At 41.2% G+C, this 26,574-nt stretch overlaps 1 protein-coding gene across 3 annotated transcripts in view; it reads left to right on the forward strand.

The window, feature by feature from the left end:
* The window catches only part of MAST4 (microtubule associated serine/threonine kinase family member 4), a 568,007-nt gene that overhangs the window by 165,060 nt on the left and 376,373 nt on the right, over positions 1-26,574 (forward strand). For all 3 annotated transcript variants that reach the window (XM_065873943.1, XM_065873944.1, XM_065873945.1), the window contains exon 2: positions 7,707-7,860. In XM_065873943.1, the coding sequence (XP_065730015.1) occupies positions 7,707-7,860 (154 nt within the window). The remainder of the gene's footprint in view (positions 1-7,706; positions 7,861-26,574) is intronic.

The raw sequence follows: 26,574 nt of genomic DNA on the forward strand, positions 1-26,574 counted from the left end.
CGTCCTCACCACCTCTGAGGCCCATACTTCCGAGAGAGGAGTTAAGTAGCATGACAATGGGATTCTGTGCCTGAGAATTCACATTGAGAGTAGGCCCCTCACCTCATGCATGCTGAGAACCCCATGATCAAGACCCAGGAGGCTGTGCTCTAGAGCACAGCACAAAAATTACAACCTAAAATAATTTTATTTATTATTTTTATGTTTTAGTTATTTCTTGTCTTGGCCTGAAATAATTTTAAAGCAGTTCATTCAAACCAAGTTCTCATTTGAGCCATAAAGAAAAAAAAAAAAAAAAGACAACTCAGTAAAACTATAATCAGTTTAATTTCCTTGCAAACCATTTATGATGAAGTACACATACAGAGATGTTTCCGAATGAAGTAACTTCTGCATGGGGATGTTAATAGCCACCACAGCTAATACTTATTGCACACATACTGTATTCTATGTATTGTTTTAAGCGCATATATGAATTCTTTTAAACTTCACAGCCACCTCAAGAGATAGGTAGTATTCTTACTGACATTTTGCAGATGAGGAGACAGGCATAGAAAGAGTTAAATGTCCTAATTAGATAGGAAGTGTTGGCATTCCTGGCCACTGAGGAATTAGTATGAAAACAATAATGACTGTCTTAACTATAGAACCCTATCAAATTTCAAAATGTTGTTTATAGGACTTGGTTTAAATGTAAATAAAATCCAATTTTGCAATAAACTCATTTCAGGTTGCCAATTTGATTCCTTTCTGGATGGAGGCAATAGAACAATTCATTAAGATTACGAGCATAGTCTATGCAGTGTTACAATTCTTCATTTATTTTCATATCTTTGGTTTCTTAGAATATTTAAAATCAAGAAACAGAATAAGTGAACAGTGTCTTCATAACCCTAAGTTACTAGTCAATCTCTTTCTCTCTCTTTTTTAGCATAAAAAAGACTTTACTGTCAGACCCTATTATGTATGAGGTGATCCCTCTGAACTAATGAACTTTGGCCTTAGGGCACATGCATTCTGGATGGGTCTTTAAAATGCAGGTGCCACATCTTGGGAATGAATAAGGAATTACTGAAAGGAGGAGCTGATAGACACAGTGATTATGCTACTTAGGATAGATTTAAAAGGTCGAATAATTCATTATTTAGGAATCACCTTCAGAGGTAGCAGTGTTCGAAAATTAGCATATTAGTTTGTATATAGAAAAGATTCTTTGAAAAGATGCCATTTGCTCTAACCTAAGGGCCTTTTTCATATATGAAGTGTTCAACTTTGTCAAAATGCTAGACTCCCTTCGGCATTTTTACCTTGAGTAACATTTAATATTATAAGTTGATCCTGTTTTTTTCCAGTAATCAGAATCCTTTATTGCATATGTTTTTTTATTTTTTGTTTAATCTAAATACCAGAGATTTGCAATTTGTTCTCTCAACAAATATTTATGAGGTGCCTTTTAAGTAGAGCAGTGGACAAATGGTGGACAAAACAGAGTAGTATGTAATTTCATGTAACTTACATTCTAGTGGGAGAAGAAGGACAATAAACAAATATAAAAGGTCTAACATGTTTGTAGTGATAGATGCTAAGGAGAAAAATTGAAAAGGGAAAAAAGTGATGGGCCTACCCTTTGTAACCAAGCAGGACCCTATGGGACCTTCCCAGGACAGAATTCTCCCCCATATCCTCTGCTTTAGCTCCTCTCTGAAGTACCTAGATGGTCGTATCTGATGTATATTTCCTGAGTTTTTCAGATACTAAAACCACCACCAAATGGAAGAAAATTAACTGCTTGATGATCATGAGCTCCTAGCCCCCAGACCTTCTGGCACCTAAGGATTGATTACCATCAACCAATCAGAGAATTGTGCATGGGCTGATGACAAACCCTGGGATACCCCTCCCTCACCTTGCCTTTAAAAATGCTTTGCTGAAACCCTTCAGGGAGTTTGGGTTTTTTGAGCATGAGCCACCCATTTTCCTTGCTTGGCCGTGCGATAAACCTTTCTCTGCTCCAAATGCCAATGTTTCCGTTTATTTGACTTCACTGTACATGGGGCACACAAACTTGTGTTCAGTAACGCTTTTACGTAGGGCCATTAGAGAAAGGCCCCCCCCCCCACCCCTCGAAAGAGTAACCTTTTAATAGAGACCTTTAGGATGGGGGAAACATGGTAGCTAATATCTGGAGTGTATCCCAGGTAGAGGAAGTAATCAGTGTAAAGGTCCTGGGTGGTGGGGAGATGCCTGGGGCTTTTGAGGTCTGGCAACAGATGGAAGTGGAGTGAGTGGAGTAGTAGGAGCTGGGTTCAGAGGGATAGGGGTAGAGGTGGTAGGACCTTGTAGGGCATTGTCAAGACTTTGGATTTTGTTCTGGGTGAAGGGGAGGTCATGGGAGGACTCCAAGCAGAGGATCCAAGCAGAGGAAGTCATGGGAGGACTCCAAGCAGAGGATCATAAGCCTTGGCTTATGTTTTAGAAGGGTCACTGACTGCTGTGCTGAGAAGTAGGATGGAAGCAAAGAGATCTCTTGGGAGGCTATTTCAAGAGAGATCCGGAAGGCAGAGACAGGAGTGGTAGCAGTAAAAGTGGTGAAGTGATTGGGTTCTGGATATATTTTAGAGGTTGAGTTAGGGGATTTGCTGATCAGCTATAGAATAAGAAAGAGAAGTTTAGAATAAGTGTAAGGTTTGTGACTTGAGAAGCTAGACAGAAGGAGTTGCCATTTACTGAAGTTGGAAAAATCTCTTTAGTTTCCAAATAACAATGGTTATGTGAACATGTAAATGAGAGAACTTGTGTGCTTGGGCAGGAAAGTGTCTGGAGATGAGGCTGGAGAAAGCTGTCAGTTAAGAAGGCTGCAAGTTCAGTGTTCATCGAAAGGTGTAATAGGCCTTTTTAGAAAGAGATGGATGAAACTGTGGGATATAGCCATAGAAGAAACACATGGTCCATGTTCGGAGACAGTGGTAGTGGTTGTGGTGGTGACGGCAGAGACACTAAACAGAATAAGACCCAGTCTTGTAAATGATTTGGCTTTAATTCAGATTCACTGATGGCAGAAGCCACCGTGTAATTGTGGTGGACTCTTCTGTTTTACTCATCCTGACAGTTGTAAAACAGCAAACAATGGTTGGCGATGATCAATATAGAAGATAGATATAGATTTCTGGTGATGAGCATTTCTGTAGGACTGGTAATTTTGGAAACTTTTCCCCAAGTCTGGATCAGACTTACAGTAGTTGTGTACACCGTTTGTTCTCTAGGACGCTCACATGTTTCCTGTGATAAACTGCTAGCAAAATTATTACTGAAATGCAAATCAAAACTACAATGAGGTATCATCTCATACCAGTCAGAATGGCCGTCATCAAAATGTCTATAAATAATAAATGCTGTAGGGGGAGTGGAGGAAAGGGAACCCTCCTACACTGTTGGTGGGAATGTAAGTCAGTGTAGCCACTATAGAGAACAGTATGGAGGTTCCTTAAAAAACAGAAAGAGTTATCATGATCCAGCAGTCCCACTCCTGGGCATATATACGGAAAAGACAAAAACTCTAATTTGAAAAGATACACGCACCCCAGTGTCCACAGCAGCACCATTTACAATAGCCGAGACATGGAAGCAACCTGAGTGTCCATTGACGGATGAATGGATAAAGAAGATGTGGTGCCTATATACAATGGAATAGTGTTACTCAGCCGTAAAAAAGAATGAAATAATGCCATTTGCTGCAACATGGATGGACCTAGAGATCATACTAAGTGAAGCAAGTCAGTCAGATAAAGGCAGTTATCATATGATATCAATTATATATGGAATCTAAAAAATGATACAAATGAAGTTACTTACAAAACAGAAACAGGCTCACTGACATAGAAAACAAACTTAGCAAAGGGGAAAGGAGGCTGGAGGGATAAATTAGGAATTTGGGATTAACAAATACATCCTACTATATATAAAATAGGTAAACAACAAGGACATACTGTATAGCACAGGGAACTATATTCAATATCTTGTAATAATGTAATGGGACAGAATCTGATAAAGATTGTGTGTATATATACTTATACATGGGTGTGTGTATATGTATGTGTGTGTGTTTAACTGAACCACTTTGTTTTACCTGAAACATTGTAAATCAACTATACTTCACTTAAAAAAAAAAAAAAAACCTGCTAGCAAGAGAGGTTGCTTACCTGTAAGAGTTAAGTTTGGTCCCTGTCTGTCTGACTTCCAAATTCAGTAATACGCAGATGCACCTCTACTGTTTTGTGGCTATTGGAACTAAAAGCGGTTAAGAAAACTAAAGGTAGGTAGTTTTGAGGAAAGCTAGTCTACCACAAATCAATGCTTGCCATCAGCGAATGAAGTACAGAGAATGTGTTTCAGCCCGGGATACTTTGTGGCTAGCGGTGTGCTAGGGAGTAGGGTCTGGCTCTCCAGGAGTCCACTGACTGCTTGGTGAGCGAAATTAGAAGTATTCAGAGCAAGTATGACAAACGCAGGCTCAGATGTCCTTGAACATGAGTGAAAGTTGTAAAGACAACCTCTGTCTTTAGTTGAATTCCTTGTGGTGTGGAGACTTTGGAAAGCTTGGAAAACATTAAACTGGAATCATTCAGAGGGCAGTGTCCAAAGTGATATGTTGACTGTCTGCCTTAAGCTCCAGGGTCTGATGAAATGTTTTAAAGGGATCATGAGTGTTTGAATCAGGACAAAAGATGAAAAATAAATTGCAAGGCTGTAGTGGAGCATTTTGAGAAGCTCTGACTAACTGTAGAAAGAAAAGTAGAGCGACTGACAACACAGCAAATTTGGAAAAATGATATATTTAGAGAGAGCGCTGTTGAGAGTGTGATTTTGATGTGAGGAAGAAAATGGGATCCTGGAACATGGCGCAATGCTTATGGGTTTTTCTGCTTATATTGTGTTGGGAACATTTGCAGCCCTCACAGTTCACTGCCTCGATTTTGCCAGATTTAAAATAATACTCCTCTCTTGGGGTTGTGATTCTGATTAAAAAACTCTGGCTGTTGGACTAATAGCTCATGACTCTATATGTGATGACATGGATTTTCTTTTTTATTTGCCTACACTTTCTCCTTGACTTCCTTCTCTTTCTTCTACACTTGTTTCAGGTCTTTTATGGCTTTGTTGGAAATATGTAAGGAGATCACATAATTCCTCCTTAGGAATTATCTTCTCTCCTCTGCTTACTTTTTTCACCCTCTGTTAATTAGCAATACAACAAACTTCCCCAGAGAAATTAATTATAATTCCACAAGCTGAAAAATTTAACTTCGGGTGAAAAATAAGTAGCAGAAGTTGGTGAACCGTAAACAATAAATATTTGTATTTAATGCAGCTGCCACTAGTAATTAAGAGAAAATGACTAACTGAAATGGACCCTAACTCACTTGGTTATTCTGAGGGGTTCTTGGTGCGCTTATGCGAGTAGTAGCGATTCTGGGGCATTTTGTTGAATGTCTATGACACATTGCCACCTTGTGGCTGCATGTTTTTCTTTCGCTGTAAAAGCAAATTTTTAATATTAAGTCCACGTATTTTATTTTTTCCCTAGTATTTATACTTCCCTTGATAACAGAAGATTTGAGACATCTTAGAAGAATACATTTAATACAGGGCAGGAGAATTTAAGACAGTGTCCTTGTTATTTGAAGAGGCAGGCCAAAGTATTGAGGGGTAAAAATCCACAATGTCTGCAACTAACTCTCACTATAGGGGTGGTAGGGCAAAGAGAAAGGGGGGGTGGAGAGAGAGAGAGAGGGAGGGGGGAGGGAGAGAGAGAGAGAGAGAAGGAGTAAAAGTCATGGGCGGAAGTTAACAATTCACCACTGGTCAAGGGAACATGGTTTTTATTATACTAATCTTACAACTTTTCTGTTGTTTCAAATTTCCTTAAAATTTCCCCAAAATATTGGCAGAAAAAAAAAAGAAAAAAAAACGAGGGTAAGGGCATAAAATAGAGCTAAGAAGGAGGCAAAATTAACCTCTGTGTTGTGTAATGGACTGACTGCATTTGGACCCCTGACTGGGTTCTGCGTTTTCTAGTAGCTGGTGTGTTACTGTCCAAGGTGCCCTTGCTACATTTCATTGTCTGTAAGGTTTAAGGGCAAAGTGTCTAACGCTAGACAGAAATTCGCTCTTGGAGGCCGTTCTAAGTAGGACGCGGATGTAATGAACAGCAGCCCTAACAAATACTTCCAAAAGTACAATCTGCAATTCCCTTTCCCTGCTGATCAGGGCAGGTCCTGGAGTGGATGCGCCTCTAGTTTGTTGAGGACCTCTCACTAAACTACTAAGTGGCAATGAAATACAGTAAAATACTGACTGGCAGTGAATTTCAGATGGTACTGATTGACAAGTGCTTGAAATCCAGCTGTTCTGTGTTACTAATGAATACAGCTGAGCTTGGGGGAGAGTTGACATCATGTAACAGCTGAGTGAGCGTAGTCTATTTCATTTCAACTGGCTTGAGAGGAGTTACTCATAGGCAAGGTCAGATTTCTTTTTGTGCCATGGTTTTGAATATGCTGCATGGCATAGACAGACACATAGATGACTTCATCCATGAATTTCCTTTTCCTGTAAATGCACCCATGAGAGTCTTAATCTGAAAAAATTCTGACAGGTATAAGCAGATGACCTTCTTCCTACCCAGGAAAACAAAACAAATCTCAGTGAAGCATCCCTAAAAATGCCTAGCTTTGAGCAGTGTTACCCAACTCTTGTTTGTTTTTAAATTTCTATGAAGCTGGCTCTTCTCTGTGGCAGTTGGAATATCCATGAATATTTTTTGTACTTCACTTTTATTCTTAATAGCTATCTGGGTATATGCACGTGCACATTAATATTTTTGTCTTTAATAACTATCTAGACACATATACACGCATATATACCTACCTGAAGGAGAACATTTTAAAACATAGGGCCCTATTCAGGTATGAGAGGTTTTCTTCTGAAAGCAGGACAGTTATTGAAATAAGTGTTGTGACACAAGGGATTCTTTTGTAGAAAGCTGTCTTTTGAAGTGACTTTGGTTTCTATGACTCTTGTGACAGGTTTTCTTTTAAAAAGCTATGAAGTGGTATCAGGACATATTAATTTCCATTAAGGGCTGTGGTGCTTAGAAAGTTCCCTTCCCTACGTATATTTGTGAGTACCGAAAGCTTGTGAATTTTCTTTTGTGAACAACTAAAGTGATCTATGGATTCTCTGTAGAATCTATAGAGCGATATTCTTCATTTTTTTTAGGAGGATCATGGCCCACAGAAAGATATATTTTACATAATGACTCTGGATACACACACATACATGTGTAACTTAACCATTTCATGAAATGATTCTTTTCCTTCCTTCATTGGACTCTGATAATTTCTGTTCTGCTGGTCACCATCTACTAAACTTGATTTCATGATCCACTAATATGCCATGACCCACTGATTCACTTGAAAAACACAGCAGTGGAGGTTTTGCAGCAAGCCAGATACTTTTTCAGATGGAAGACCCAACAGTGGAACCCTGAAGTCTCTAAACCAGCCAAATTCAAAACGGTGTTAGGAGAGAGGGATTTAGAGAAGGAAAAGAGGGAAGAAAGTATGCCTGGTGGGGAGGGGTGTGGTGTCTTTCATTCTGGTTGAGAGCATCCCCAGGAAGTGATGTCACTGTCCTTCTCTCTGCAGCTTGACCACATACTATCCCCTCCGCCCATGCCATTTCGGAAATGCAGCAACCCAGACGTGGCTTCCGGCCCTGGCAAGTCGCTGAAGTTTAAAAGACAGCTGAGTGAGGATGGAAGACAGCTGCGGCGGGGAAGCCTGGGGGGTGCTCTGACTGGTGAGTCGCATGGGTGACTTGTTTAAGAGAGGGGGTTACATTTATACAGTACACTTGGCCCTCTGTATCCACGGGTTCCACATCCACAGATTCAACCACCTACAGGTGGAAAATATTAAAAAAAAAAAAAAATTCCGGAAAGTTCCCTAAAGCAAAACTTGAATTTGCCCTCTGCTGGCAACTATCTACACAGCATTTACGTTGTTTTAGGTATTATGAGTAATCTAAAGATGACTTAAAGTATCCGGGAGTACATGCATAGTTGATAAACAAATACGGTGCCATTTTATATAAGGGACTTGAACATCTGTGAGAGTCCTAAAACCAATCCCCGTGGATAGGTGGGGACAACTGTAGTGTGTCCCCAATGACAGTGGAGTTCCCTGTGTGAAAATCAGCCCCTTAGAATGTACCTGCCCCTCCACAGACCATTTGGTACAACCTAATCCAATTCAGAGAGCCATTAAATTGAGGATTATATTAGTAAACTTTACTGAAGTATAATTTACATAAAATAAAACGTACCCATTCTAAGTGTACCTGTGGATGGGTTTTAGCGAATTTACACCCCAGTGTAATTACCACCAAAGTCAAGCTATAACATGTTCCCTTGCCCCTTCTTTGGGCCTAGGCAACCCCCGAGCTGCTGTTCGTCACTATAGATTAGATTTATCTTAAGAATTTTATACTAATGGAATCATACATTGCATGCTTTTTTGTGTCTGGCTTCTTTCGCTCAGTTTGTTTTTAAGACGCACCTATGTTGTTAGGTGTATCCGTAGTATATGCTGAACCTCATAAGAAACCGCCAAACTGTTTCCAAAAGGGTACCATTTTACATTCCCACCAGCAACAGGTGAATGAACTAATTGCTCTGCATCCTTGGCCATCTGTGGTATTGCCAGTTTTTTTAAATTCTAGCCATTTAAATGGGTTAGTAGTCGTATCACTTTCTGTTTTTAATTTGTATTTTCTTGATGACTGAATGATGTCAGACATCTTTTCATGTGCTCATTGGACATTCATATTTCTCCTTTTGTGAAGTGCTTGTTTAAATTTTGCACCCATTTTTTTCCTTTCACCCATGTTTAAATTGTGTTGTGAAAATGTAATTACTTAAAAAATTAAAATCTATAGATAACTTTTATTGGCTTGAAAGATAGCCAAATTAAAATAACTTAAAGCATGTTTTTTTAAAAAATAATTTCCCGTATAAATTTTCATGTTATTAAACTTAATTTTAAATCACTAAAGGTTAGATTTCTGTTTTTTCATTCTGAGAGCTTTTTCCTCTAAATGTAAATATTTTAGAGAAACTTTATTGTTTTTTAACAATAAAGTTTTCTCCACATATGACAGTCTTGTCTGCCAGTTCATAAATGACCTGGAGAACAAGTTGAGTTCTTCATTTTTTTGGAGAATTAGGGATTTTGACTTTTTGGAGATGAAATTTCTGGGAGCAGAAATGCTTCTGTACCATGATCAGCGCAGAGTATAGAACATGTGACCCACTGTGGCACACTGCTGAGGTGTAGGGTGAAGCTGACTTTAGGCCAAGGGGAAAAAATTCATCAAAAAATGGCTGCACTTCATTAAAATTAGGGCAAATATTCACACTTGAGTTTTACTGATGTTCTTTTAATGCTTGTTAGGACATTTTCCTTTGCTTTCATTTCTATAAATGCAGAATATTTGCTTTTTTAAGTAGGAGATCCTAAAGATTTAGTCTAACCCTTAGTTTTTTAGCAGGAGAGATTAAATCTTAACCGTTAAAAGGCTCACCCCTTACTTACTAATTTCACTTAGGGAATTTACTTACTTTGGTTAAACTATTTTTGACCAATAGGAGGGGGGGAGTAATGGTTGCTCCAATTTTTGCTAAATCCGTTTACTTAAAACTTTAAAATAATGCAAAGGTATAGCACTTGATGCAGATATATGACCAGAAACATGAAATTTGGCCTTTACCTTTAAAAAATAAAAAAGAAAAGCTGAACTTGATTCTCATTTCAAAATCTCAGCAGCTCTAGCAATTCTAGCTAACCTTTTACAATTTAGCTTGAGACAAAATTATTTTAGTTAATTAATTTTTGGTCAGATAATTGTCAAAAACGTTTAATACTCCTTAGGAGAGCTTTTTAAAAAAATCTCTTGAACATCAGCCTGTTTTAAAAAACAGTAGCTTGAAAGTGATTTTGGAATATGAAGAAAACATTCTTAGTTGGTCTTCTACATAGCTTAGCTGAGGATTTAATGAAGTAACACATACAAAGCAGTTAGCCCAGTAATGGTGGCTATTAGTATTGGTGCATAACAAATTGAATTTAGGATATTTGCAGTTTATGGATAACTTGGTCTTGTGAACATCAGTTTGAAACCCTTATCAACTGAGTTTCTGCTTTGTGTCAGGCACTGTGCTAGTATCAGGTGTTAGAGCAGCGAGAAGAAAGCATCATTCCTGATCATTAAGAAACATGGTTTCCACTAGTTTTAGGCAACTGTAAATAATCACATATGATCTTCCCTTGGAATAGACCTGGTCGCTAAACTTATGTCAAACTGGTTTTGACGTCATAAGTTTGTGCCTGATAGTTTCTGTAACTTTAAGACCAGCCGCCTTCCTATTGTTTAACTTTGTTTTATTCCAAGGTTTGTTTTCCTTTAGCAGTTTTCTACTGTTTTCTTTGAAACAAAGACTATGTGAAGGCTTAATTTATATTTTGAAAATTTTGCCACCCAATTAGCCTTTATAAGTTTCACTAAACCCTTAGGTCTTTGAGAGGAAGGTCTGTGACCTTTTCATCTATTCATCCCTAATGACAGCTGACACGAAGACTTTACTATGTGGCAGGCACAGCTTTTAGGGAATTACATTTATTGACTTATTTAATCCTTACAACATCTCTGTGCACTTATGAGGGAGGCACTCTTATACCCATTTTACACATGAGAACACTGAGGCACAGACAGGTCACGATGCTCAGAAACAGCAGAGCCAAGATTTGAACCCAGGTGTTGTGGCTCCACAGTCTGTACTTGTGGCCACTACACTGTGCCTAGTACAGCTGGTACCCAATAGGTTTTCAATATATTCCAGCAGGATTAGTTCGAGTAATTTTTTTTTTTCAATTAATTGGAAAATTTGTGCTCAGTTAATATCTGGGGCTGACTCAATCTGTATGGATCCTGGTCCATTAATTACAAAAGTAAATTAAAACTAGACAATTAAGACATAGTAAAAACTTTAAATTTTACATATTCCTTAATCCAGCCATTCTGTTCCTCAGATTTCATCGCAAGGAAATAGTCGTGAATATGTGTAGAGAATTAACTTTAGTTATGTTTAGAGCAGCACCACTTATAATAATTAAAATCGCATATTATCTAAAATCTAGATATCTGGCAAAAGAATACTGGTGAAACATAATATGTAATACACATAAAGTGGAAAACAATTATAAACATTAAATCATGTTGTGAAAAAATACATTTTAACATTGAAAAACTCAATATATTTTTAATGGGAAATCTCATTGTTGAATGGACTCATCTTTTCATAGGACTTAATATAATTGTAATTAAATAATTATATATTTAATGAGAGGAAGGAAAACAACTCCTGTCTACTAAAGAGTTTTCTCAAACTGGGATTATGGTTGACTTGGTCCCCTTTATAATTGGGCAAGTGAAGGTTGCTACATGGCCCTTTTTATACCCTGCAATTCAATCCATGAGTTGCTTTTGCCCCTGAGTTTTTTTGTGGTATTAGGTGGTGTACCAGTTGACAACAATAATGCTACATAACCACAAAGTTTCACTTTCAGACAACAGTACATATTCCCTTTTTTCTCCTGTGGCTGCGGATCACCTGGGTTTTGAGTTATTTAACCTGGGCTCTGCTGTGATTGGTTCTAGGATGCAGTCTGGGTCTAGATCTGCTCCACGTGTCTCTCCTCTTCCTTGAGCCAGAAGCTACCCAAGGTATTATGTTCTCCTGGTAAGAGACAGGAGCAAGCGTGTGCACGTCCACCTGCACAGGCAGGTTTCAAGCCTCTGCTGGCACCATGTCTGCTAACTTTCCATTGGCCAAAGCAAGTCACATGGCCAAGCCCAGCATCAATGGGCAGAGGCATGCTCCACCCACCATGATACCTTGGCAAAGATGCAGATCTATAACACTCCCGGGGGGAAGCAAAGAATTGGCACCAATAATTCAGTCTGACATAGTTAGCTTTCGTCTCTCTTTAAAAACAGTCTTATAGAGTGAAAATATTTACATTTACCAATTTTTCAATTAAGAAAGTAATATGGGGCTTCCCTGGTGGCGCAGTGGTTGAGAGTCCGCCTGCCGATGCAGGGGACACGGGTTCGTGCCCCGGTCCGGGAGGATCCCACATGCCGCGGAGCGGCTGGGCCCGTGAGCCATGGCTGCTTGAGCCTGCGCGTCCAGAGCCTGTGCTCCACAACAGGAGAGGCCACAACAGTGAGAGGCCTGTGTACCGCCAAAAAAAAAAAAAAAAAGAAAAGAAAATAATATGTGTTCCATGTGGACAGTTCAGAAAATACAGAGCACCATAAAGGAAAAAGCTGTAAGCCCATAATTCTACCATGCAGAAACCCTTGATGGAACTTTTGACATTTTCTTCCTCAACTAAAATTTTGAATGACTAACAGGATTAGATCAGAGGAAAAAACAACCAGTACCTTTTACGCAGGGCTAGCGTTTAAACAACAGACCTAGTGTTCACCATGCCCATCCCTGCCTGGATTTTTTTTCTTTTTTTGAAGCTGATGATGTTTTATATCTTCATGGCCTGCAGTTTGCTAAATAGGCACCCCGAAGCATCGTGTAAACATTGACTGAGCTTTGCAGCCCCCTGATGAGAAATAGAAGCATTATTCAAATCATACGGATTCTTAAATCTGGGCCTAAGTGGTAATGTGCCTGACAGTTCACAGCAAGGAAGCTGCAGAATGAAGGGCAGAACCTCAGGATCTTGACTCCTGGCTTCTTGATATGCAAATGATTGCCCTAGGAGATATGGGGATATATGTATATGTATAGCTGATTCACTTTGCTATAAAGCAGAAACTAACACACCATTGTAAAGCAATTATACTCCAATAAAGATGTTAAAAAAAAAAAATGATTGCGCTGAATCCTACTCCTGCATTCCACAGCTGTGATGTTTGTGTGTTGTAGTCCTAACACGCAGAAAATGAAGGAAGACTTCCTTTTCTTATGCAGAGAATTGTGGTTTTCAAAACATATTTGGGTTGTTTGGAATGTAAAACAAAGAGGAATCTTTGTATGTGTGTCACTTGCACACAATAATAGGAAATCAACTTTGTAGACAGTATAAATTAGAACTTCTAAAACTGTTAGCATCGTCGTATTCCATCTGGGGGAAAAACTTGAGAGATTTTTCCTACTTGTTGGGGATAACATCTGAAAATTCAAAAAAACACATTTCAAAATGAATTTTACTTCAAGAGGGAAAGGAAAAACAAACCACACAATGCCAGAAAACATTCTTTTCTTTAAAATTAACTTGAAGGCTATTCTGTTTAAGTGCTGTGTAGAGTTTAATGGGTTTCTCATCCTAAAGGCCTCCTTAGCATAGTGGGCAAGTCTGACAGAATTTAGATTAAAGCAAATTTACATGAAACATAACTATGTTATAGGTAGCCTTGGTATTCAGTAAATATTGCACCTGAATACTCTCGTATATGCTCTGGATTTCTTCATGTTTGTAATACCATCAAAAGAATGCCTATGTGAAAATGGTGTGTATTAGGATAATACCACGTGCTAGAGCGAGCAAACCAAAAAAATTCTGGGGCTTAACACAGTTGTCACATATTTCTAGCTCATGTAAGTGTTTTGGGTTATGAGGCAGCTCTCTCCCTCCTGGTGAGTTAGGGACCCGCATTCCTTCCACCTTCTGCTCTGGCTCTTATTTACGGCCTCCACATTCTGCTTCCAGCTGGTAGAAGTGGACAGAGAAGAAAAACTTCCTAAAAGTCCCATCCTGGAAGAGACACACTTTATTTCCATTCGCATTTGTTTGGCAAGATCCTCTCACATGGTCAAAGCCAAATTCAAGGCTGGTGCTACTGTTGGGGGAGTGCTAGGAAGTATGGTCCCTGCTGGACTGTGGCCTCTGAGTCCAGCTACACAAGAGGCAAGGGAAATATGGCATTTACAAAATCAGGGAAGACTGAGAAATAGGTTTTAATAAAGAAATTGGGTGTGATTAGTTTTCAGTATGTTAGGTCTGAAATGCCTGTGGGGCATGTTAGATCAGAATGTCCAGGGAGGACTGTGCAGTAACAGAAGCAAGAGGCCTATTTTGAGAAGGAAAGGATTGGCATCATCTAAGAGAATAAGATGAGGACATCTTAAGAAGTTGCCATTGGATTCAACAGTGTAAGTCACTGGAAACCTTGAGGAGGAAGGTGCTGAAGTGTGGATGGCAGCTAGAGTGAACTGGCTTAGGAGCAAACAGTAATGAAGGACTTCGAGGTACCTGATGTGTTGATGAGAGTGTAGACAGCTCTTCTGAGAAGTTGTACAGTTATAAGAGACTAGAGAAAACGAGTGTGAGCTGGAAGGGCATGAGGGGTCAGAGGGGACCACTGTAATGTGGGAACCAGGCAAGCATCTTTGTAAGGTGTTGAGGATGGTTCAGAAAAAGAGATGAAAACCAGAGAAGTCAAGTGCTGTGGAAGCACCTGGCAGGGTATCCGGAGCACATGTCCAATGGTTGGCCTTTGTAGGGAGAGGTACTTCCTTCATTGTAACAGGAGGAAGGAGGAGAAAATGGATGCAAAAGCAGGTAGTTTAGGTACATCTATACCATGAAATACTACTCAGCAATAAAAAGGAACAAACTACCAATTGTCTACTGAAAAAAAAAAAAAAAGCACAACCTAGAAGTTGAGAACTATGTTTTATTCGGTGGACTTGCTGAGGACTTAAACCTGGGAGGCAGCCTGTCAGATGGCTCTGAGGAACTGCTGCGAGGAGGTAAGGAAGAAGCCAGGATATTTAACAGTTTTCGGAAACAACAATAACAAAAACAGGTAGTAGGGACAGCCAAAGATTACTGTTAGTTAAAGAAAAACACACATCTCGAATGAATTTAGCGCTTTTCTTTTCTTCGGTGTATGGGAAGATGCAAGAGCCTGGACTCTGAAATCATTCCTTTGATATGCACCTTCACTATCTAGGGCCAGAATCCTGCTTTTCTCCACCCTGAATTCCCTCAGGGTACACAGTTGGGAGGCAGCTGCAGTGGCTGCTGGCTGGATGGCTGCACCATCCTTTGTTTACTGATACGGCAGGTGATGCACGTGACAACCTGGGTGAATCTCCAAAGAATTAGGCTGAGTTAGAAAACAAAAACAAAACAAAACAAAAAAAACCCCCAAGAGGTTACATGCTGTGTAATTCCATTTCTATATCATATTCTTGAAATGACAGAATTATAGAAGTAGAGAACTGATGAGTGGTTGTCAGGACTTAAGGAGGAGGACATGGGAAGGAAGTAGGTGTGGCTATGAGCGGGCAATATGAGGGATTCTGCAATGGTGGAAATGTTCTGTATCTTGACTGTAGCAATGTCATTATCGGGGTTGTGATTGTACACCATAGTTTTGAAAGATGTTAGCATTGAGGGACACTGGGTAAAGGATACCTGGATCTCTCTGCATTATTTCTTACAACTGCATGCGAACCCACAGTTACTTCAAAATAAGTTTAATTTTAAAATATTCCCTTTCCAGATCAGTGATTTTAATAAATTTTCTTTTCATAAAAAAGCAGGAAGTTTAATTGATTCAGTGGCTTCACTTCTCTGCAGTATGAGATATCTGTGTGGGCTTCGGGAGGGTTCTGTGGGAATTGACTAGAGAAGGAAGTCTGAAATGTTCTTAGAGAATAGGAAGGCAGACTATAAATGTAGTAGGGTTTCTTGGAAGCACTGACAGCCCATTCAAGGTCTGTGATCATGAATTGAAAGTGAAGTCAGTGTACATGTTTGAGGGAAATGTTAAGACACCAGGGAAATTTGTGAACTGGGAACATCAGTTCCACAGAATATAGCAGAGGGACCTGGTCCAGGGTCAACTCAGGAGAGCCATGGGGAGGGTGGAGCTGAGCTGTGTAAGAGTCAGGGGGTTTTGGTGCCCAGCGTGGGATTCTCCAGGGGTAGAGCCAAAGCCCATGGGAGCTTGGAAGTGTGGTGGGACTGTGGACCGAGCAGTGGGTGGGCTGTTCGATTTAACCAGCCCACGAAGGATGACCGATATGTTCATACTTTTGAAATCTGGCAAGTTTTAAAACTTTTAAAAGGTAAAGGTCTTTACAGTTGTTGTAAAGACAATGATGCTGTCAGTTTGGATTCTTGGCTTTGGGCCAACAGGGAAAAGAACCTAGATAATTCGCACTTAGGATTTTACTGGCTTAAAAACATCTGGCTTCTATTTGTTTTACTGTTTCTCAATACTTACAAATTTTCTACGCTGAGGGCATATAACTGGGGGCAGGAATTCTTTTACGTGGCTTTAGTGTTCTTTTAGAACTTGTAACATCGTGTACTTCCTCCACAGTGGTTTATGAGTCTGCAGAGTGTCTCTACCTATTTTTTCTGAGTCACCAAGAGATCAAGAGGCAAATCCATGAGCATCTTCTTCCTGGTGAAGGTGCATGATTTTAAGTAGCCTTTAAACCTACTTGCTGTCTTCACTGTTCCTATGTCCTATGTCCTAATTAGAAGATGGCAATGTAGATGTATTTTGTGTCTGTGGTATCTCCTTGTCAGGGTAGGAGGATCTCCTGAGACTCTGCCTTAATGGGGCATGCAGCTGCTAGCCAGCTTCTTTGGCAGATGCTGCCTCCCAGTGGCTGTCTGTCCGGGGGCCCTCTGCTGTAGCTCATGGCCCATGCAGATGGCTTACCCATGAGTCATTGCTCCCACTGACGGGGGAGCATCACTTGGTGGTTCCCAGGCCCCTGATCACCTGCTGCTTGGGAATTGCCAAGTGGTCACCTTGTTCAGAGCCGGGCTGCAGAGTCCTATTTGAAGCTCAAATCTCTCCTTCAGACATTTGACACCAATAAAAGCATCCCAGGAGGTGATGTCAGGCATGAGAGGAGAATCAAGGAAAGAGTCTAAATGAAGACATGAGGACTGGAATGTGCTGCTCTTATACTGAGAGTCAGATGAGCGACTGGGGTGTTTGCTTTGATGTGTGCATGAGCTCCAGAGAGCGCTGGGAGCCGTGCTACATCAGCGAGTCCGGCTCTTCAGAAATCCGTTTTTCACTTCTGTACCAGATAGAATTTGAAGGACTTAAAATTAGTCCTGAGTGTTCATTAAGAAGGTGTTGTTGCTGGAAGACCTGATTTAAGTTTCCTGAAGCACCTTCTGCGAGGCAAAAGGTAACTTGGGCCTTAAATCATTGTGATACAGAATTTCAAGATTGCTAGGGAAGGAACATCAGTTGCATACAGCTAAACCATTATCACCTGCAAAATAAGTTAGCCTTTTTTTTTTTTTTTTTTTTTTGCGGTACGCAGGCCTCTCACTGTTGTGGCCTCTCCCATTGCAGAGCACAGGCTCCGGACGCACAGGCTCAGCAGCCATGGCTCATGGGCCCAGCCGCTCCGCGGCATGTGGTATCTTCCCAGACCGGGGCATGAACCCGTGTCCCCTGCATTAGCAGGCAGACTCTCAACCACTGCGCCACCAGGGAAGCCCTGAGTTGGCCTTCTTGACCTTAGGCTGGGTATGTTGGATGTGATCAAACCCAGTGACTGAAATTCTTCCAAGTACCCCAAAGAAGAGAGTGTCTAGTGGTCATTTAAAGTTTTTGCTGGCATTAATTTAAAGGTCGTATGTGTCCAGATATATAAGGAAGTTCTCTATACCGATTAGGCTGAAGAAGAAACTTAATAGAAACAAAACAAAGGTGTATGAATATTAGGATCCCCAAAACAGTTTTTCTCTCTCCAGTTTTCTCTGTTTCTCTTTCTCTTTGTCTCTCCCCCTTATTTCTTGTGTTCTAGGGTGATTCTATAAATAATGGACTTCTGTTATTCCTGATTGAAAAAAATGAGTTTATTGAATCCATATCTCAAAAATCTGTTCTTGAAATTTTATTTAGAATAGAAAACTGATTTCAGGTTTTCTTTTTAAGCATTTTTTCAAGGGGTTAAATTTTTTAAGGAGCATAATCATTTTCCTTCTTTTCTCCCCATTTTTTTCCTAGTACTTCCCTGAAGATCTGTTTAATGCTGATAGGATAGACCGAGGCCTGGGTATGCAGGGCGTGGTTTTCCTCTCCTTCATGCGTTGTGTACTTGTAGGTTCTGAAAAGCATGCTGGTTCCGAGCTTGTCTTCTCAGTTTTGTATATGTATCGTCTTTAAGAGAGACGTGGTTTTAGATCCCTGTGACTCTTCAGCATAAATGAGAAAGCCACAAAAGTTGAACTGATTGTATTTACAGGTAAGAATATGAAACATGAATTTAAATAATTGGAAATTAGTATCAATTATTTATTAAATCCCACCTATAGCGCTCTTTGAGTTATTGGGGAAGGGGAGGTAAGGTCGGGGAAGGCAAGGAAGATGGTGGGTGCTGCCATTTCCTGCCACACTGGAACCCATGTAGGAAGTTGGACATAGGTAGCCGGCTCTCGTGGTGACATTTCCTTGTATACAATCCAACTGCAATGCAGCTGCACAGAGGTGCATGTGGGTGCTAACTGCACATGTACTGGAATCAGTACATTGGACCACACATAAGTCCTCTGGAAAACAGTGACTGGGGGGGATGCAGATCCGAAGGAGAATGCAATACCTGAGTTACACTGAATGGGGTTTAAAGATGGGAAAGCAAGTGACTTGTCTGGGTGGGGATAGCGTCGCGACAACTCCTGTACTGATTTTTCGAGGTGTAATGAGCAGGGCCTGAAGTGGGGATCTGAGGCCCAGATTCTTGTCCCAAGTCAACCGCTAAGTAGCTATGCCTTCATTTCTGGTTCTCTTTCCTCATTTGTAAAATGAGTGCGTTGGACCAGATACTCTCAAGGTCCCTTTGACCTTGCATAGTGAATACTTTTAGCTACCAAGACGAGAGATGGGGGAGTCTTTGCAGAGGCTGGTTTTCCTTCCTTTTCTCCCTTTACACTTACATCCTTTCTCCACTGTTGAGCAAGGAAGCCCACCTTCTCCCCTAGAGGAGCCTGGCAGTGACGTCCTGTCCTCTGAAACTGAGCACACCAGGCCATCCATCTCTTGTTTAAAACTCATTTTCAGGGCTTCCCTGGTGGTGCGGTGGTTGAGAGTCCGTCTGCCAGTGCAGGGTACATGGGTTCGAGCCCTGGTCTGGGAGGATCCCACATGCCGTGGAGCAGCTGAGCCCGTGTGCCACAACTGCTGAGGCCCGCGTGCCTGGAGCCCATGCTCCACTATAAGAGAGGCCACCGCAATGAGAAGCCCGAGCACCACATCTAAGACAACAGCAACTAGAGAAAAGTCCACACGCAGCAACAAGGACTCAACACAGGCAAAAATAAATAAAATTTTTAAAAAAAAGCATACATTAAAAAAAATTAAAAATAAAACTCATTTTCAGGGGCTAATCAAAGATCAGGAATGTAGACTTTTTTTTTTTTAATTTCCTGGATGGAAACTGAAAATGAAGCTGACTTTTTTGTCATCTCCGCAGCAAAAAAGAGTAGGCAAAGAAATGCAAATGCCACCAACCGGGATGTTTAAAGATTGGTAAAAATTAGTGTTTCTGATGTATTAATGACTCTGGTGGTGGTAGCCTGCATTTGTCATTGTCATGTTCCATTGTCATTCAAGTACTTAATCAATGCATATTGTCAGGGCTAAATTTATTTTCTTGTGTCTGCCTAGCCAGATCATTTCTCTGTTTTTTGACAGTACTGTCTCAGTCTCCTGCATCCCAACAGGGCCTGAAGGGAGAGCTGAAAGTAAGTCCCCTCCTTGCTTTTTTTTTTTTTCGTTGCGGAGCACAGGCTCCAGACACGCAGACTCAGTGGCCATGGCTTAAGGGCCCAGCCGCTCCGCCGGCGTGTGGAATCTTCCCAGAACTCGCGTCCCCTGCATCAGCAGGCGGACTCTCAACCACTGTGCCACCAGGGAAGCCCCCAACTCCTTGCTTTTTAACTCCTTGTTGACTTGATCCCTGATGGGTAAAACCTTTGAAAAGAGAGAATGATACCATTTAAACGTCTGTTTCCCTTTTTCTGAATAAGAATACAGGTGGAGTCATGACCACTGTGTAAATTATTAACACTGCACCAAGTTAGACTTGAGTAAGAATTTTGCTTAAGGTACCTTAGTTCCCAGTTTCCAAGTCCCTGTAAAGGAGAGGCATGTATGTATGTAAAGTGTATACATGGACTTTGATTATGGGTTCACAGGTATGCGTGCACACACAGCATTGCACCCTCAGTTTTTATTTAGTGTTCCATAATGTAGGAGGTGCCCGCATTTTTGCCCTAAATTACTCTAGACGACAGTGAGAATTATGTATGTCATCGCCCTTTTATTAAAACCTCCGAAACACATTTCTCTGAGCTCAAAATGAGGAAAAAGAGGTTGTGTGGTCTGACAAATTTGAGTTCTTTCTTTTATTAAGTAATGAGAGCTGGGTATCCCACTGTGTTTCTGTCTTTGCTTTGTTTGCTAGGAGTCTCAGTGCAAAGCATTTTTGTTGTTGTTTTGTTTTGACTCCATTTTACTAGCTTTTGGCTGCACTGGTATATATAAGTAATATAAAAATGATGGTAGGTGATACATGCACAAACCCAGAGCAATGAGACCCCCATGTTCGGTGCACAGACAACGAGATGAAGCTCATGATTCTTTGCCACATTCACATTCCACCTCAAACCCCTTCACGTCACTTCCACAGCTATACGTTCACTCTCTCCTTCCTGCTACCATCTTACATTGTCCTCTTCTTCCAGGATGGATCACTTTTAACTTCCTATTATCTGTGGACCTATAATCCCTTTTACTACTTTATAAATTCCTTGAGGACCTTTTCCTTGAACCCTCAAAGCAAAGCCTCCTGCACTGCCAATCCTAAGTGCTCAGTGAATTGGGTCGCCAGATAAAATACATGACACTAAGTTAAATGATAATTTCAGAGAGACTGGTAATAATATTTTTAGCATTGACGTGTACAACGTAATATTTGTGGTATACATAATCCAGTTTATTTGCATTCCAGTTTATTTAGGCATCCTGTAGTTCTGTGAAATCTGGCAACTCTATCAGTAACTAACTACAGGAAGGCTTCTGTACTGAGGCTTTATCAGACGTGTTGTCTCACAAGTACATGCATGGCACGAGGGGCAAGATGCTAGGGGCCTTACACACAGACGTTAGTACACTATCCTTTCTCATGCTCCCCGCCCTCCGCTCCTTTACCTGCAGTCACCTTGGAGACAGGACCAGCTTTGTGGACAACCATAAGCAGATCTGACGTATGATACTCTTTGGTGTGTAAGTCTGTGTGTATATGCCCACTGCCATTCTTTCAACGGTTATAGTGCTCTCGGTGGATTTAAATAGTAGGAGATTAAATGCATTTAATGAATGGCTAGAAGAAAATGATCAGGCTCTCGATCTTGAGAGATGACTATTTGGAGGATGATTGGAACAACCCAATAGCTACCTGCCCCCTAGCTGAGTGCCAGAGCACACTGATTTCCTCGTAAGCATGACTGAATTCCCTAAAAAGGAATGTTAAGTAGCCTAGTGATACTGTTACTTTAAGACATGAGCACTGATGCTGGAGTTCAAGGCTACTTAATGTCGTCTGAACTTTCAGAAGTCAGGGGCTACATAAGAGACCAGAAATGGCAAGGTTGAACTCCAACCCTACACTGGTCATTAATTTCCAGGCAGTGCTTGAGGCAATCATGCTGCTAATCTTGGCTTCAAATTTTCTCTTCTTAAAAACAAGGGCAATGTTATGTTTTGCAAGGCGCTTAGTGATTTGTGAGAACTTAATTCAAGGCACAGGGTTATAGTTCGGATAACAGTGGTTCCTAGATCTTATTGCTTTTAAACCAGGTAGAGTGGACATTAACTTTCCTAGTAAGGGTTATACAGTCCTTGATTGAGATCTCCCACCCCAGAAATAGGGCATTTTAATAGATTGCCATTTGGAGGTGCTGGAGGAGACCTCCTATGCAGTATTTTGGGGAAAAAAATTGTGTAGTTTTGTTCTAGATTTCCTGTTTATTCATTAATCAGTATCAACAAAGGTTTCTTAAGACAAAAATAATATGTCCTTTAGGGGGCACACATAGACATTACGGAAGAAGAATTTGGAATCTGTTTGGAACAAAAGCTTACATGAAACTAGGAACTATTCCAAAGAGATATATATGGAAATACACCGTTAAGTGAATTAGATTGTACATAGACGTTTCCTTGTAATAAAGCTAGAGAACTTGTTAGGAAATTTGGACTTGTCTGGAAATTTCTGCTTCGACTGTCATATGGAGTCTATTTTATGCCCCTGTGGCTGCCTTTGTTCTTTTTGTTTCTCTTGGAAAGCTCCTGATCCCCAGTTCTTCCTTGGCCTCTGTCCTAACTGTTTAGATGTAGGGCAGTTGTCAGAAATGTTTAGCATCTCAGGATGCCAGTGACATTTGGGTGTGTCAATCAAAGCATCTTAGTGGGCAAAAGAACGTTACTGAGTAGGATTCATAATTTCTTCAAAAAGTAAGATACTAAGTGCAAATTGTCCTCACGTGTACTCAGGTTAAACAGTTGGCCTTGGATATACACAGTCAGACTCTTTTGGAGATGGGTTTTAGAAGAGAAAATCAAAGCCAGGAGAAGTGATACGATGTTCTTGTATCAAGTTTAAGGCCGCTGAGCCTTTTTTCACTATTGCTATGGTTACAAAACAAACAACTGAACCACATTTGAACATTCTAGGCAATGGGGAGCTAAACAAAAATGAAAAAAATCTGAACCCTGGGAGAAATATAAATGAGAGACAGAGTGGAGAGTTAATAGGCACAGGCATAAGTATATGATCCTGTAAACTGTCAGTAGCTTCTGTGTGCGGGCTGTGATGTGGGGCTACAAAGACAGATGAGATACGGTCCCAGCTGACACTGAGTTTGCAATGTAGAAAAGCATATTATGTACAGAAATAGATGGCACCCTATATGCAGGCAGCCCCATAGAAGCAGGTGATTAATGGGGGGGAAGGTAAGGCTAGTAACGCCCCTGGTTGTAGATTCAATGCCAATGATGCCAAAATGGGTAAAGCATCCTGGAAGGGACCTGAGCCACCACGGAACACACACTGTGTGTTCAACACGGTGCTGGGCACTTGGTGTGTGTTACCTATGATCATCATCACTGGAGGTCTAGACATAGAAGCTCAGAGAGGGAAAGTAATTTATCAAGGGTTTCGCAGCTAATAGATGGTGAAACCAGGGTGCAAATCCCTGTCTGACTGGTTTCCCACTCTGTGCTCTTGAGTCCACTTGGTGAATGGAATGAGAGCCTCTTACTCCGAAGGGCCCTGAGCTGGAGAGTATTTGATCCAGCCTGAGAATGATATCGAGGAGGAGTGCTGTTGCCAGAAAGAGTTGTTTAGCAATGGAAAGTAGAGGGGATAATAAGTCATTGTTTACTGTGGGCCTTCTATTTGCCAGATGGTATGACAAGCTCTCTGTGTACATCCTAAATCGTCCTCACCGTCGCCCCAGGAGGTTGATCAATCATGTCCATTTTCTTTTTCTTTTTTTCATGGTACGCGGGCCTCTCATTGTTGTGGCCTCTCCTGTTGCGGAGCACAGGCTCCGGACGCGCAGGCTTAGCGGCCATGGCTCACGGGCCCAGCCGCTCCGCGGCATGTGGGATCTTCCCGGACTGGGACACGAACCCGTGTCCCCTGCATCAGCAGGCGGACTCTCAACAACTGCGCCACCAGGGAAGCCCAAACATGTCCATTTTTAAAGAGCATTTATGGGAAACTGAGGCTTAAGAGGTTAACAAGGTCACAGAGCCACTACATGGTAGTTGTCAGGCTTTGAATTTTAGATTTGAGTCTCGTGACTGGGGCCAAATGGTAATGGATTTGAATTCAGCAGTTTTACTTCAGCAGTTTAAAAATTGAACGTACGGTTGACCCTTGAACAACCCTTGAACAAGGTGGTTGGGGAGGCCAACCCTCTGTGAAGTCAAAACTCTGCAAACAGCTTAAAGCCTGCCCTCCCTACCCATGGTTCCTCCACATCCGTGTTTCCATATCTGCGGATTCAACCCTTCCACATCGTGTAGTACTGGTGTGTTGACCATTGAAAAAAATCCACAAATAAGTGGACCTGCGCAGTTCAAGCCTGTGTTGTTCAAGAGTCAGCTGTCTTTCCAGGATCCACAGGGGGCAGCCAACATGTTAGGATAGAATGACGTTTTGGGAATAAATAAATAAAAACAAAACAAACAAACAAAAAAGAATGACATTTTGGAAAGGGTTGGACTAACTGGGTTGAGCAGCCAGATTATGACAGGGGAGGAGGAAATGACTCCTACTCGCTTGATGATTATTTTGAAGAGAGCAAGATACTGGTCCTCCGGGAGGGTTTAGAAAGGGGTAGAGAATGCACATGGGGGTGAGGAAGGAGACAGAGAAAGAGAGCACAGGGAACTGACAGGTAGTTTAACAGCTGCTCCACATATCCGCAAAATGACTGAGAAAAAATGGTTCTATTTATCTGCCGTTTCCTTCCATATATCTTCCCAACAGCATTCATCAATATCTGTCATTTCCCAGGGGCTTTAGACATGTCTAGCAATTCTTTCTGCTGAATTATATTTCAATACAAGGATGGAGGGAGGCGAGATTGCACATGTTCGCTCTGACCTGTGCCTGGTGTCGCTTAGACACCGTCCCCACCCAGCTCCCTGGTGCCCTCACTCACACATCCTGCTTGGTGTCAGATTCTTGTTACCATGTTCTCATTAGAGTGGCTCTACTTAATACTTCCTTAAACATCAATTTTAAGTTGTAACATTAGCCTTTGGTCTGTACAGCTAGAGCTTAGAGCCAAACCATTCTGTACGTGTTGATAAGAATTTTAAATCCATACAATCACCCCTTGAAGAGAGACTACCTTGGTGGTCTAGGTGCAAGAGGGACTTGCTGGCGAGGGCTGGGTCTCATAGCAGAATGGGAGAAGTTGCTGGGTGTTGGTATACCGAAAGGCAGCAGTGCATGTACTGAAAATAATAGGAACACTGAAGCTTACTAAGCTCTGTCTCGTGTATTAACTCATATGATCCTATTATCTTCCCTTATTAGAATTTGGTAATCATGGTAGGTGAGAAGAAATATTTCTTCTTTAAGAACAAGTTAAGGGAAAAGAAAAGAGAGGCCAAATATATTTCTCTGTAAGTGTAGATTTGAATTGTTTCCATTTAAAAATAGACTGCGTGTTGGCATTTTTTGCCCTTTTGTCATTCGATGGCAAGGGTAACAGGGTGGCTCTCTGTAATTGAGGGTAAAGAGACCACTATCCCGTTGAATCATCTTGGCGCATTTCACTCTGAATGTTACTTTTGATTTAAAGCTGCAGTTGACAGTGGCAGCGGCAGCTTGAGATGCTGCTCCATAGCCTTGCGGTCTGTCCAGCGGCTTTGATTTCTGCATGGTAGACATGTTTGTTCTGGTATTTTTCCGCAGTCCCTAGCTCTCTCACGGTGTGGAATTGGGCTTTAGAGACTTGGTGAAATAATTGTCATGGACCCAGTCAGTCTGGGATTGCCCTAAACTGTTAGCATCTGCTGTTTGCTCTGCTTGCTACAAGCTTCCTTTTGAAGCATCCCCCTAACTTTGTCCTCAGGCCCTTGTGGTTAGTAATATTGCCTTGCCATTCTATGTTAAATATAGAATGCTGCCGCTAATATTCTAAGAAGTGAAATTGGGTATCTCTGGTGGAGTTGAGTCTAGCGGCAAAACAGTTTAGAGACTGCTGCACAGGGCGATTAATTTGATTCAGACCTTGATACCCCATTGGTGTCACTGTGCTCTGACAGCCAACCTCCCTAAAGGCATGTGTCCTCTCTCCATTCATCTTTCAGTTTCCTTGTCAGTTGGAGATCCCTGGCTGGTAGGCAGTGATGCCTTCAAGGACGTGGGGTCAAGCCTACGCTTTGGACTTTTTTTGTGTGAGTCAACACACACCACGTTTTCTTTTAAGGCTAGAATAGCAGCTCAATATAAGAGTCAGTGAACTTCAGCTCTCCCTGGTCACAAATCTGTTGGTTTCTCTAATTATATTTATTTATGCCATTAAGAAGAATGATTCAGCAGCATTGTCGATGCTGTCTAGGTATAGTTATTCTTTTGCAGTGGGGACAAGAAATTGGAAGTCAGTCACCCATGTGAGAGGGAAGATGAAAGGGACCGTGTCTCTGTGTTGTAGTAGCACAGTTGAAGATGAATAAAGGGAGGCTGTGATTGCCTGTGAGCACGACAGTCACTATGATGAGGGAACCGATGTTTAGAGCTGAGCAATGGGGCATGAAAGAGGAATATCTTCATGATGATGGAGTACACTGTAGGGTGATGGCTGCCGACTCATGGATTCTGCCTGGATTCTGCCAGTGACTTATCACCGTCTTTAAGCTTTCTCC

The sequence above is a fragment of the Phocoena phocoena genome, chromosome 3 (genome assembly GCF_963924675.1).
Source record: "Phocoena phocoena chromosome 3, mPhoPho1.1, whole genome shotgun sequence".
Lineage (NCBI taxonomy): Eukaryota > Metazoa > Chordata > Mammalia > Artiodactyla > Phocoenidae > Phocoena > Phocoena phocoena.